The sequence below is a fragment of the Morone saxatilis genome, unplaced genomic scaffold (genome assembly GCF_004916995.1).
Source record: "Morone saxatilis isolate NCDOM2014 unplaced genomic scaffold, NCSU_SB_2.0 Contig2, whole genome shotgun sequence".
Taxonomy (NCBI): Eukaryota; Metazoa; Chordata; class Actinopteri; family Moronidae; genus Morone; species Morone saxatilis.
Window position 1 is genome coordinate 16,319,007 of NW_023339762.1, and position 13,926 is coordinate 16,332,932.

At 39.8% G+C, this 13,926-nt stretch overlaps 1 protein-coding gene across 1 annotated transcript in view; it reads right to left on the reverse strand.

Moving 5' to 3' along the window:
* Positions 1-13,599, reverse strand: part of rasgrf1 (Ras protein specific guanine nucleotide releasing factor 1) — a 22,239-nt gene extending 8,640 nt beyond the window's left edge. The window contains exons 1-14 of the mRNA XM_035665211.1: positions 12,931-13,599; positions 9,210-9,316; positions 8,785-8,932; positions 7,239-7,331; positions 6,901-7,154; positions 5,368-5,447; positions 5,031-5,224; positions 3,565-3,674; positions 3,145-3,263; positions 2,458-2,618; positions 1,480-1,543; positions 987-1,129; positions 787-869; positions 456-704 (exon numbers count right to left, since the gene is read on the reverse strand). Coding sequence (XP_035521104.1) covers positions 456-704; positions 787-869; positions 987-1,129; positions 1,480-1,543; positions 2,458-2,618; positions 3,145-3,263; positions 3,565-3,674; positions 5,031-5,224; positions 5,368-5,447; positions 6,901-7,154; positions 7,239-7,331; positions 8,785-8,932; positions 9,210-9,316; positions 12,931-13,206 — 2,081 coding nt within the window. The 5' untranslated portion in view covers positions 13,207-13,599. The remainder of the gene's footprint in view (positions 1-455; positions 705-786; positions 870-986; positions 1,130-1,479; positions 1,544-2,457; positions 2,619-3,144; positions 3,264-3,564; positions 3,675-5,030; positions 5,225-5,367; positions 5,448-6,900; positions 7,155-7,238; positions 7,332-8,784; positions 8,933-9,209; positions 9,317-12,930) is intronic.
* Between the last annotated feature and the right edge of the window lie 327 nt (positions 13,600-13,926).

The following is a 13,926-nucleotide window of genomic DNA, read 5'->3' on the forward strand; positions in this document are numbered from 1 at the left end:
CTATCTATCTATCTATCTCACATCAAAAACCACATTTCAAAAACAAGAAAATTTTATTCATATTGATGTTGCTTCACCTCCTTTCCTAAAGTCATTGGCTCCTCAAGTTGTTTTACTCCTCTACATACAACTGCCTTCCAAAGAGCATGTATTGCCTTTATGTAAGATTCCTAAGGTGAAACTACTCAATTTCATAAATTCGTATGTGTAAAAACAGAAAGAAACCATTTATATGGATGCAGTTAAACCTACAAGTTCAACCTGCAAGCTCCTTGGCTCTTGCACATGCCTTGCATTGATGAGAGGATAACAAAGCATCACAACATTTTAGATCAATCTCATCTTTATGCAGAATGGTATGGTCTGGAAGGATGCCAAACATATTAAATGAGATTTGTTTGTTTATTGTGAATGCTGTCAACAACCTTGCAATGTCCAAATGTAATGTGACTCACCGAGCAGGGATGGCACTGATGGGCTTCTTGTAGATGGTGATGAGTTTGTCTAACACGACATCTGCAGTGGTGAACACACGATAGGAGTGCAGGAAGGTGTTGAGGAAGTCGATGGAGAGGAACCGGAGGTCAGTCAGTCTCTCCAGCAGGCGCTCAACACTGGCGTAGCGGATCTGCAGCACTTTGCAGGAGTTCATCATCTTACTGAAGCGGATGTCCACATCATCGCAGTACAGACTTGAATCTGACCTGCTCAGAAAAAGAGACAAACAAACTTAGAGAGAGAAGCCACAAAGAGTTGCATATACACATATATATAAATAAGGCTTACTTGATCATCTGTGGCACTGTGACTTTGGAGTTGTCTTCAAAGGCGTTCATCATCAGCCCATTGCAGCGGATGTTATCTATGCACTGTAGGACAGATGCAGTAAACAGAGAGGACAGACGAAATGTTAGTACGTTTGTAATATGCACGCTTTCCTCGGCTTCACATTTGACTGCTAGAGACTGTGATGTGTGTTGACATGCCTGGCTGATGTCACTGGTCCATGCAGACTTCTCCTGCCTCGAGGAGGCCACGAGGATGACTGTGAATGACTGGCTGTCCTTTGGCTCCACAACAATCTTGAAGTCCAGGTGCTCCATGTCCTGGCCACTCTTGTCTGATTTGGCTTTGAGGTGAACACAAAGACAACTAGATTCATAGTCTATACATTAATACTCATAAACAGTGAAGACATAAAAAGGCATACATTTGAAGTGTTTATACATATGTATGTACATATATACAAAACAATTGTTTAAAAACATGGGAATCAGTCATAATCAGAATTTTATTTAGAGTCTGTATTACTTTCTAGTGGCACAACCTGCCTTTGAAATACTATTTTTCAATTCTTCCAAATATTATAAAATATTAATAAATTCTGGCACAGTTTAGTAATCATATATTATATACAACACTGCATGTGGTACATATGATGCATATTTATGTAGGGTACTATATGAATAAAACACTCACACTCATCATCTGTCCCCTCAGGGTCCTCCATAAGAGTGCAGTCTATAAGCGAGACTACTCCATTCTGCAAACAACATATAATATACATTTAGTTTCTTCACACTGACCTTCTTTTACTCAACATGCAGTAACATTGCATGAGCTGCTGCAGATTTACAGTACAGTTAAACATTATCTCAGCTTTTCAAACATACAGATGTGGTTGTAGAAAAGGCTCAGCAGCAACTCCACTGTCAACGTACATTAACCTCTGATGGAATAGATTGGGAACATTTTACACCTTTTTTAGACTTTTAAAGATGGTCAGTTTCCCTTATGTATAGATTGACAAACACACTTGTATGGCTTTATGTAGCTTTATGTAGCTTTATAGTGAGTTTTGGTTTATTGTTTATCTGTCTGGCTTGCAACTTTACTGTTTTCGTCCACTGTCACTACTCTAGTATCGTTTTTGGCCACAGCAGGCAGCTGTTTTCAGCGAAAACGCCCTACAAACTCACTATAGCACCAAACAGCAGGCAGACAAAGTTAACTACTAGCTGGTGAACATAGTGGAGCATTTAGCAGCTAAATGGCCAGATTGTTTCCCTGAGGAATTGGTAGAAACAAGAAAGCAGAGCTAAAAGAGAGTAAATATTGGACATCAGGTGGCTTCAAATGCTGCTTTGTAACTGCTTTAAATCTTTAAAACATCTCTCATAGTTTTACTTCAAGTATATGTAAGACCATGTTGAATAGTGTGGAGTAATATTACACTACTACACATATCAAAATGATATCAAGCATCTGCTTTAAACACGTACATTGAGCCTGTCTGTGTGAGGTATGGTCACTGACACAACATCGATAACCCTGTAGCTTCCATCTCCTGTCAGTTAATCTGTTCAGTTTTAGCTCAGAGATTCAGGGTTTTGTGGTGCGACTGTGATGTCTGAAATAAAGAGCAGCTCCACTGCTAGCTCAGCAGCGCAGGCCCACCTTGGTGAGATGAAGCTTTCCCCCAGAACCCCTGGTGCAGATGATTAAATGCTTGGAGAAGAGAAAGCACTGCCTCTCCCCCTCCTTCTTCAGAGACAGAGAGCCCAGTCGCCCACGGGTGATCTTGCCCTTCTCGCTCATCGGCACCTGGATGAGAGAGCCTGTATGTGGGAATAAAAGAGTGTGTGCAAATAGAGGGAAGAAGGAGGGAGAGAGAGGGAGAATGATACATATATAAGTGGAAAAGAGGCAGGGACAGGGGGAAATAGAAAAAAGGAGCAAGAGGAGTGGAGAAACTGAATAAAAGAGAATCATTGTCAAATTGCTGGTCTTGTCTTCCTCTGCATAGGAATACATACAGATTCATTTCATTCTGTATCTGTTTTCCCTTTCCTCATCCATCAAGGCCTGTTGGGGACATGTGGCATTTACAGTCCCAGATTCATCATCAGTTTGCCTCTGAACAGCCTAATTACACTTGGAAATTAAAGACTCTCCTCACAAGGAGCACATGTTTATCCCAGAGGGAGAGCTGGGTCTTTAAACTGAGTAGTCCCCCCAATACAGTGCTGAAGATGTGAGATCAGTCTGCCAGAAAGGTAAGGATCCTGCTCTGCTGCTTTTCTGCAGAATTGGACCTTTCCTTGTTGGGATCTTAAGTACAACACTTTTTAAGGCAGGTTTTACCTTGTCTTACAAATGTCTGGCTGGTATCGAGGAGAATCTCGCAGCCCTCCACGATCATGCGCTCTATTGCCAGGTTCTTCCTGATGTTTTCGGTCTCGCTCACTTCGTCATGCATGATTCTAGGGAAAAAGACATTTCATCATTCTTATTTGACTTTTATAGGACTGTATAAGATTCAGTATAGAAATAAGTCTTGCTGTAAATGTTCATTTTGTGATTTGTCTTCCCCACTACTATATATAAATAAGAGAAATAACATTTTTTGGTTGAAAAACACTTTATTATGTTTCCCCACTTCTGAAACCAAACCTAGGCCCTTGATTGTGTATGTGTTGTGTAAAGTGATGTTGAGTGAGTCAGTTGAGATACTGTGTGTGTGCAAGTCTTGGCTTTAGCTTTTACCTTATTATACAAAATTACCTGGAAAGCTCCTCCAGCTTAGATTTGGCGTAGTCCAGACTGTTTCTCTCTATATGTTCATGGGGTGTGTGGGCCAGGAGTTCGTGGAGCGTAAGGATGTAGCGGGGAATCTAAAGAGACAGAACAGAAAGCAACAGGGGAGTCACGCTCAAATATAACAGCTTACATACGAGCATAAATGTAACAGCAACAACACAAAAATGCACACACAGGAAAATTCACATGCACACACACTAATGAGAAGTAGATCAGGGGAGAGCACAATCTACACTCATCAGCAAAATTTATTATCAACGCAGCACTGCCTTCAGTAGGCCCCAGCAGAGTGGACTGTCGGGAAACTGTGTGCCTCGCCAGAAAGAAGCCATAAAGCCTGAGCTCAAAAAACAAATGCTTTTTATAGACATGAAAAACACTACAGGGATATTCTGAGCAAAAGCAGACAAATGCCTGCTGTTTCTGTTCTTGATCAGCGCTGCTACAATATGGGACATCACTTGGAGAGACAATGAGTGCTCAAGAAGGAGGTGGGTCTTGAAGCCAAGTCCTGACTGAGCCATGATGGCTAGAATTGAGTAAAAATTTGTCACATTTGGTTACATGGTTTGCATTTAATCTTATTTGGTATTTGCCATTTTGGGCAGTACACCAAAACACATTGGTACCACCTTTCATCATACTTATTGCAAACTACCACCAATAGGTGAAGCTACAGATGCAACGATAACAAAAGGTCACAAGAGGTTAATTGCAAAAATGGAAATAAGTCTATGATAACTAATAAAATCTGGAAATTATGGAATAGAAGTTAAGATGTGGGCAATTTGCTGCCCAGTGTTAGGATATCTAGGCAAGACACATTTACAACAAATCACATCTGCATGTATAACTTAGATAAACAACTTAATAGCAATAGTGTGACCAAAAAGACTACAATTACTGAAAGGTCAAAAGTCTAAAGACAAAAGTGACAATTTTAGATACATTAGAAGAGAGCAGGAAGAAATGGCTTTAGATTTCAAAACTAAAACTAGTGACTATATAAATTACTGTAACAATATACAAATAATATTCAAGAATAAGAGTTAAAACTAAAGATAAAAAATACCTGTTATTCATTATGGGAGTGATATCAAATTGCAGTTTTTGTTTAGAATTTTGGTAAGGGGCCTTACCTTTTGTTTACATTTGGATCATAGACAGCGCCTTTCCAGAAAACAAAGCGGCCAACTGCTTTACAGACAGCTACAACTGGGTTTCAATGGCATAGCTATAGCAAACTAGTATTAAGTTGGTGAATTATATGGCCCAAGGGTAGCATTTATATATAGAGAGAAGAACTTGGCCCAGAATGGCTGTGAGAGCTCAGAATTAACGACAATATCTGGCTCCAGGCTGCAGCTCTGCAGCAAACAAATGGGTCTGCCTTTATTTCTTGTGTATATCAGTGAGACAAACAAGCTAACCTGGAACATGGGGTAGGTGAGGAAGGTCTCCAGAGTCCTCTCCTCACAGTCGGGCTTGGCCTCGTACTGTTTCAGAAGCTTGTCAAAGTCTCGGTTCTGCTTGCAGTGAGCCAGGATCTGCAGGCTGTACTGGTGGTTCCTTACAAACTCCTGGTAGATATTCAGCATGGGCAGCAGGATGTCGAACAAGTCGGCTAAAGAAAGATCAGTATTAAAATACTCTCAGAATGACACAAACAATACCGAGGGCTTCTTTTGTGGAACAATTCGTCAACACAAGCATAACAGTGGTCGAATATAAAAAATAAGAAACAAATAAAGTAGAGATGTTTCTTACCCAGCACTAACGTTGGCCAGCTTGCTATTCTGGCTTTCAGACCCTGGTAAAATATCTGATGCAGAAACATGATAGTTTCACTGAAAAAAAAAAGAAGAGACAAAATATGAATCAAACAGTTTTTATCTTCTCAAACAAATATAGAGTTTGTGTTAATAATTCTCTCAACATCTAGAGAAGTTGTGGTAAATCAGAGCCCTAAAATCAGACAGTGTATGAGAGGATGGGTGCACAGGTTTTGAGCATGAAAGTGCTTGGGTGAGTGTGTGGGTGGATTTTGAATAGGCCAATGAGGGTGCATGAAGATTGCTGTCTTTGTTGTACTGTGTGTCCAGCAAAGATCTTTCTGAAGGGACACAAAAGTAAATCTGGAACATTGAACTTAATATTAGAGCATCCTAGTATGTCCAGATGCTACAAACATACAGCATACAGCTTGTAGAAACTAATAATGCATTCTTATTCCTACATTATAGGAATTTTAGTTTATATTAGGGTTACAGTACACATCAGTTGTTACAACCTTGTTGCTTTTCTTCCTGTAAGAGTAGACACAAGACTCTGCAGTCAAACAAAAGAAGGAATCCTCTCGGGAGCATGAATGTATTCAGCACATCATTGTTTCTTAGATTTTGAGGTATACCATGTACAAGTTGAATTATTAAGATTAATTTTATGTATGCCATTGTTATCTACCACAATGGACAGAAGTGCTAAACATTCCTAAATGGTGACATAATTCTTTTAGGAATTGTCAAGAAATGTGTTTCAATCGTGAAGCGAAACAGAAAAAGCAGAATTTGTATCAAGATAATGACACATGGAATTAGTTGGTTTTGTCAGTCAAGCGATAAATATGTGTGTGAACCTAATCTCTTTAGGAAAATTACATTTGCGGTCTCAAAATGACTTGATAAAGGTACTAGAGCTGACTCCTAATAGTCGACCATTGGTCAGTTAGTCACAGAAAAAACCTTCAATGAAACTCCATTTGGGAGCTGCGCCTTGTCGTTAGGGCCAGGACAAAAGTAGCAGGAGGATAGTTTGACGTTACTACAACAGTGAAAGGCAGCAATGCACTAAACTGTGTCTAGTCTTCCAGAAAGAAGAAGAAGAAAGGGGACGGTCGCAACACAGACCTTTTCTCTTGTAACACAAAAGTCAGGAACAGGCCGTGAAATCCACACTAACACTAACAAATACACCACGCAGTTGAGCCTGCAGGTGAAAATCAGCCTGATCGGATCAGTTTTTCCAGTTACAGTGAAAAACTTTTTTGAAAGATTTTGAGAGGTGACCCGCAAGATTTTGAGAGGTGACCCGCAGCATCTGTAGATATAAACGGCTCATTCTAAGGTAATAAAAACAGCGATTCCTATATTCAGTTAATTACAGTACTTAAAACATACCTATGCATATTATATTCAATTTCTGCCAATAGAGCCTCCTAAATGTTACACACTGGACCTTTAAGATGATTATGTTATGTAAGGCAGTTAATGGAAATGCTCTGTGGGAACGAGAGGATCCAACCTGTTAAGGAATATGCTGCTAACATCATCGTGGGTGATGGGGGGTTTCTTGGAGCTGGCTGCCATGCGGAGCGGCCTCAGGAAGTTGTTCACCAGGATGTGAAGCTGCTGGACGTACTCGGCCTCTGAGTCCAACATGCTGAACACCACCTGATTCCTCTTCCTCATGCTCTCTGCATGTGGTGAGCGGATGTAATCCTGGATGATTGTCTTCCACTTCCTCCTGCAGATCCAGCCTCGCAGGAAGCTCTGGACCTGGAATTTTAAAGGTTGTAGTCATATCTCTCTATCCTCGGTATCTCTGAACATGTAGCAACAGTTTTAAATCATGTGCTTTACTTTTTTGATTTTCTTGATTTCTGAGTCGTCGTCAGTTGGGGCGGCTGCGGGGCTGGCGTGAATCTTCTCGTTATCTTTGAGCAGCCCAGCAATCTGCCAGGGAAGCAACCACAAGAAAGACCAATCATTCTCACTCGCACACTTCTCTTCTTCTCACTTACTGTACTAGCATGTAAACAAAGTGACTAAGTCAACAGAACAGGACCTGTCAGCGATTTGAAAACACTGAGACATTGGCCTAAACTAGCTGTGTTCACTTAGCTGGTATATCTGAATCAAATTTATTTACATTGGTCATTTAGATTCAATATGTACCGAACTGTCCTGCGTGTCGACAAGAGGTAAACAGGCTGCTAAAAAAAAAGACAGACTGAAGTTGCCTTGAACTGTTTGAAGCTAAGTGTCTCTATTTACTTTGTAGGCGGTGAGAGAGTTAATTGTCATTGTATTTCATAGAAGAGATGCAATATAAAGCTGTGTCCATGCATATTCAGCACATAATTTGATTTCAAGCATCACATTTGCACATTAAAGTAAAATGACTATTTGATCTGCAGAATACAGCAGGGAACGCAGCACTATTGGAGGTATTGTTTCTAAGAGGAGATGCAAAGTGGTTTGCCCGAACACGTCTTTCTCTCTGTGACGGAGTAGTGCTTCCATTTCTGTCCTCTCACGTTACTTTATTCACATTGGACAAACAATAATCAACATAATCCATCATTTTCCCACTGGTTCAGCTGTTATTTGTTGTACTGACAGGATGAGGCAAAGATGGGACGCAGACAAATTTTTGGAAAGGAATGAGTGTGCGATGAAAAGTACTATTGGGCCTGTTCAGCAAGTCTATTTACTGCAGGTCTGACTGATATTGCATATGGCTGCCACACATCTGTCTATAGATGAAAAATCCTGCAATGCCTGGTTATTGTGATTTGGCCAGAGAGGTAAAATTATGGATATTTTAACAGCACTTTCATGTTGTGGACCTCAATAGAATAAAACATCCAACATCCGAAGACACAGTTCAGTCAAGGTGGCCCAAACAGAGTAAGGGAATAATGCAGGGCTACTATCTGTATGTGTACTATTTTTTGTACAAAAATATGCATACACAAAACTGGTGAGGACTAATGAAAAGATGAGGATAAACCTCGTTGAATATCTCAGTATCAAACTTTAAACTATCTAACTAACATTTTTAGACATTTTGGCAGATCTTCATTATGGGAAGTCATACTGGATTGGCTACGAGCAGTTCCTGATAACCTGTATACATAACAATCACCTGGATTACTTTGATACTGATGATTATGAGCCAAGATTGGAATCACAATAAAGGGTACTGCTGCTGTAGCAAGGTGTGTTTAGATCCGCCTAACTTTTGTGGCAAATTGTGTCAATTGTAGGGTAGCGAATATTACTGCAAAATTCCAATGCTGTTCATATACGTTGAGAGCGTATTATTATGATATTATCCAAATAATCTATTTGTATTTGTTTACATCTCTTCTCCTCAGTGTAAAGGCTTCACAGTGAATATTACCTCTGACTTAAGCCTTTCAATCTCTATTTCCCCATCTTCTATCTGTTGTCGAAGTTGCTTAGCAACTGTTTTCTCCGTCTCCACAATCTGAAGCAGATGAAGATATTTCTGCATGAGAGTCTCATGCTCGTTGGCCAAGTTTCTGTAACTGTAACACAAACACACACACACACACACACACACACGATTTTATATTGTAGCTCGAGTAATGAATTCAACATCAGTGTGTATTTTCATCTCACATCAAAGCAATCAGGTTTTTCTTGTGAACAAAGCATTTTTCTGTCATTTCTCATATTTTAACCCCACTTATGAAACCATGCAACATGCCCTACAGACTGAGCAGTCAAAGATTACTTACCCTCTACTGACTAATTCAACTTAGAATTACCATGTCTGCACATTTCACTGACTTGTGCCTTTACCTGGCGTGTGATATTGCAGCCACCCATTCATCGCAGTCCTTTACATCCTCTGTGCGTAACTCGAGCGCCTTTTGGTTTTCATGGGTGAAGCTGACAGTGAAATAGTACTGAAACAAACAGGGGGGAGGGGGTGGGGTTCTAGTTAGAAACAACAGAACTATCATTAACCTGACATGTTATATGTTCTACACAGAAAGGAACATTCATTATTGTATACCTCCTAGATAAATCTATTATATAGTGGCTCAACTGAAGCTTTTCCATTGCTTTTGTCTTTGTGTTTGTTCCGCTGCCTTTGCTGCTGCAGACATCAAGCGGGTGATTTAAAACCACACTGGGCCTGGGGAAGCCACATCTTCCTCGCCCACCAGTGCAATTGATGGAGCACAGTGAGGGAAGCCTCCCCCAGCTCGGTTCCTGTGCGATACCTGTTTCCTAGCAACTGAAGCTCAACTGAAATTATTATTATTATTATTATTATTATTATTATTATTATTATTATTATTATTAATAATAATAATGAAGTATTTTACTGAGGCTAACTTCATAAATTGAGCATAGGTCATTCTTAAGGACACATTTTGGGTTACCAAATTATAAAACATCTAAAACATCTATCTACAATATATGATAACTTTTGATACCAAATACCATTTTGTTGATAATACTTTTGTATTTTTTTTAAATACAATTTTGAATATAAAGACTCAAGCATTGCTGTTTTTACTTAGTAAAATAATTTTACTATCGCTGGTTAAATGATGTTTAGTGGTTTAAGTACTTGGACAAATGTAATAAGAGCAAACATTTCCTTTATATCAAATATAGTGATGTTTAAGGGTTTACACCACAAGAAAGTATCTAAATGACTGCTAAAAATAACTATAACAGTAAAAATAATTTCCTCATTCAAGGAAAGAATAAGACATCGCCTGTATTTATGAACGCAATTTTCCAAAAGAAATTTTCCCTTAAATTAAACTTTAATAGATTTTCCTTCTTGGGTTTTTGTCATGTTTATGATGAGAGCTACACATAGCATATATTTCTCTTTAAAACATAACAAAGATTTCAGAAAGTGAGCCATGATAAAACGATACCACAACTCTCTTAAGTGAAATGTTATCATTTCACGGTGAGGGAGACCGGACTGTAATCTTTGGCCTGCAGATGTTCAACAGGCGCCTATCAACCTGCAACTGATCATTATTCATGGCTGACTGCTCTTCCATCTTCACATTCATTAGGTATTCATCCTACCGTCAAAGAAAATCTATTTCGGGCAGAGAGGCATGCATGTTGTTGTAGTTTTCCCTCATGATTTCTCTAAGAGAATGTCTGGTGTGAGGGAATGTTAAGCACAGTGTCTGCTTCTTGCTTTATGGGTATGGCTGAGTCATGCACCTTTAAAAATCATTACTGATCTTGACGGACGTATGAGATTGACACAGAATTGATAATAACTATTTACATGACCATTATTTGCTCTTAAATCAATGATACATGCTTCTTTCTTTTGTTGTGGGGGCAAAACACACTTGTCAGTCTTGCTGTGCTGTGGATATGAGTGTAAATAATTAATTAAACATGTTTTCATTAATTGTTCTTTCTACATGAGTAGAATAATCCATTTGCCTTGTATAATTGCTACTGGCTGATAAACAGCTCCATTTTTATTGCAGCAATACTATAAAAGGACTTCCCTGAATCACATAATGAGATCTATACTGTAATATATTCCCTAGAGAACCAAGTGTTTGTAATCACTCTACCTGCACTCACTTTCATTTTAATGAGGAGCTTTAGTTTGGATGTTAGCCTTCTCCATACCAACATCACCGACCCTAAAGAGCGCAGGGTGTTATTTCTTTGGCCAGGTCTTTTTATTTACTGTACAGTTTGTACCAAATCAATCATTTCTTGCTGCCGTAGCTTCTTGTGTTATTGGTTGAAGTGCTGCTGTTTCCCAGTGTGAGCGAGCTGTGTTTTCTATAAATGGACTCTGACCCCTCCAAGGTACTGCAAGGAACAAATTTAGCCCAGATAGCGCTCGCATTTATAGGAGAGATGCGACACACTACTTCTCTCCTCTCTGTTACCCCCGCTTCCTTCGAATGCATCATTCTTTAGGATGCAAATAAGGGTTGCCATAGAAACCTTGGGCTCAAACGCATTATCATTTTCACACTAACTGCATTTGAGGATAAATATAATGTAGGGATTATAGTGGATTGCTAAAACGTTGCCACAAAACCATAAATCCAGGTGGGGATAGGAGATAGAGGTGATATTTTCTTACTCTTGTTTGTCCTTGTTAAGGATGTTTGTTTGTTTACATTGAGAGATAACTCTTCAGCAGCCCATCAAATCAGTCACATTAGTCATTCCTTATTTGTGTGCCTCTTAGTGCTTTCTCTCTCTGCAAACAGGATTCACAAAACAAAGAGGATCAACTATCTTCTCTCTGGTTTATCAAGAATTCAGTCCAAGATGATCTATGGATCAGGCTCTTCTTAGCATGTTTCGCATTTATGCCTTTAAAAACCGCACAATGCAGAGGAAGCAGCACTGCTGACAAAAATAAAAAAAGGAATCCAAATCTTTCAGGGAGGTTTTTTGGGTGGCGTTAAAGCAACTGTGAGAGCACAACATTAGCCAGTGTGTTGCATTCTGCTTTGTCAGCACAAAGGCAGCTGTTCACAGGAAGAGCCTGGACTCACTTTGGATTGCAGCCCTACCTACAGAGTCAGGCACAGAGCCTGGAGAAAGGAGAGGAGGTGCCGGTGGCAGTGAAGCATTCTGTTTCTCGATAATCTTTCCAATCTTCACTGTCATGTTTTGCTTATTTAAAAAGCAATCAGTTGACATCTTTTACCATGAAGTGAGTACGTACATTTGCAGGTACGTATCCAAACCCTTTACAACACCATAACAGGGTATAAGATGTAAGAACTGATAAAACAATTCGCATCAATAATGCAAAACTCCAGTGAATAATTTCATTTAGGTCATCTAGAACAGAGCTGATCACTGGCACCCTGCTGTTTCTTGAGCTTCAACTGTAATTTCATCATTTCACCACAAGATGGAAACCTTGAGGCAACAACTTTTTTTTTTCTTCTTTTTTTTGCATGTTTTATTGGAAGGAGCATTAGGTATATCACTCTCCGCCCTAAAACGTCAAAAATATGATGACTGAAAGTCAAAAGCAAAATAGGTGACCGACCAGGATGCAAATGCATCACCCTGATAAGAAGAGAAACCCGTTTACATTTTATGTCTCAGTGAAACTATCCACCAATAAAAAATAATAAAAAAAGCGGGATTATGATCGGGTTTGCTGCAACCTAAAGCAAAACACTGCATAGCCCATTGCCATGGCTGCTGTAATATCATTAGGTGTTGATATTGTTACCTCATCATTAATGCCATGCCTGGATTACATAACGAGCAATACAGCAATCTGGAACCTCGTGCTATTCTGCTGCGCTGGATTTGAGGTCATCATGCGATGGATGGGATGTAAGAAGAATATATGCATAAGAAAAGCGCTTGGTTGGGGACTAAAATAGAGTTCGCGCAGGAGCAAATTTTACATTCAGCGTTGCACCTCGTCAATATTTTAACATAAAGCCTGAAAAACAATAAAGCAGTGAGTGAGTGTGTGTGTGTGTGTGTGTGCGCGTGTGCGTGTGTGTGTGCATGTGCACGCTCTCCATACCTGCTTTTCCAAACACTCCTTGGCTGACTGTGAAGGTTTCGGTGAAGGCGCCCTGTCGCATATGCATCCCTCCAACAGGTATAATCCCGAGGGTCGAGAGCTGGACTCGTTCTCAAAATAAAAGAGCATATTTTGTAGCAAAGCAAACCACTTTGTGTGCCATTTCGTGTTGTCAGAGCTCTTTTTGCTCAAGCACCCTCGTCTCGTACCATCCTTTTTTGCCAAAAGCCCCAGGTAGGTGACATGACCATCATTAAGTCGTATTCCCTTCTGCATTTTGATGAGGAGACTTCAGCTGCACAAGGTGGATCGGTCGTTACATCCTTCTGAAGTCGCTCGGGCAGAAAAAATAAAAATCAAGAAAAAGACAAGATGTTGACTTTCTGTATGCGGACCTCTAACAGCAGGCTTGTCCACTCTGTCCGACGCATTCACCGTGTTGGCATTTAAGTAAAAAGAGAGGAACAAAACGAGCAGCACAAGTCCAGCATCCCAAAATCTTTTGTCATACTCCCAGCGCTTTGAAGGTCCACATTATCCGATCGAGTGAAAAAAAAAAGACGGGGGGGGGGGCGAAAAAAACAGTCTAAACAACCCAAGATGAGAGGGGAAGGGGTTTGGGGTTTGTCCTTTTCTTACATGAAATCTCCAGAAACCAGAAGGCTTGGTGCTGAGCTAGGCAGTGCTGAAGTCACATGACGCATGCTTGGGAAAGCAGATTTCAGGACCTTGGACAGGGACGTTTCAACAAGATGCCGCATAAGTTTCCTCTCAAGCCTACTGGATCAAGTATTAGAAGGAAAATGGAAAATGGAAAATGACAGACGTTTTATAGAGAAATCAACCATTTAGCAGGCTGCTGAATAAATGTATTTCCTCCTTATTTCTGTCCTCTTCTTCTTCTTTTTTTTTTTTTTTACTGATTTTCCAGTTATCCAATCTTCTTCTTCATGGCAAAGCAAGCAATTCATGTAGATTTTGAGTGTTTGCAGTTGA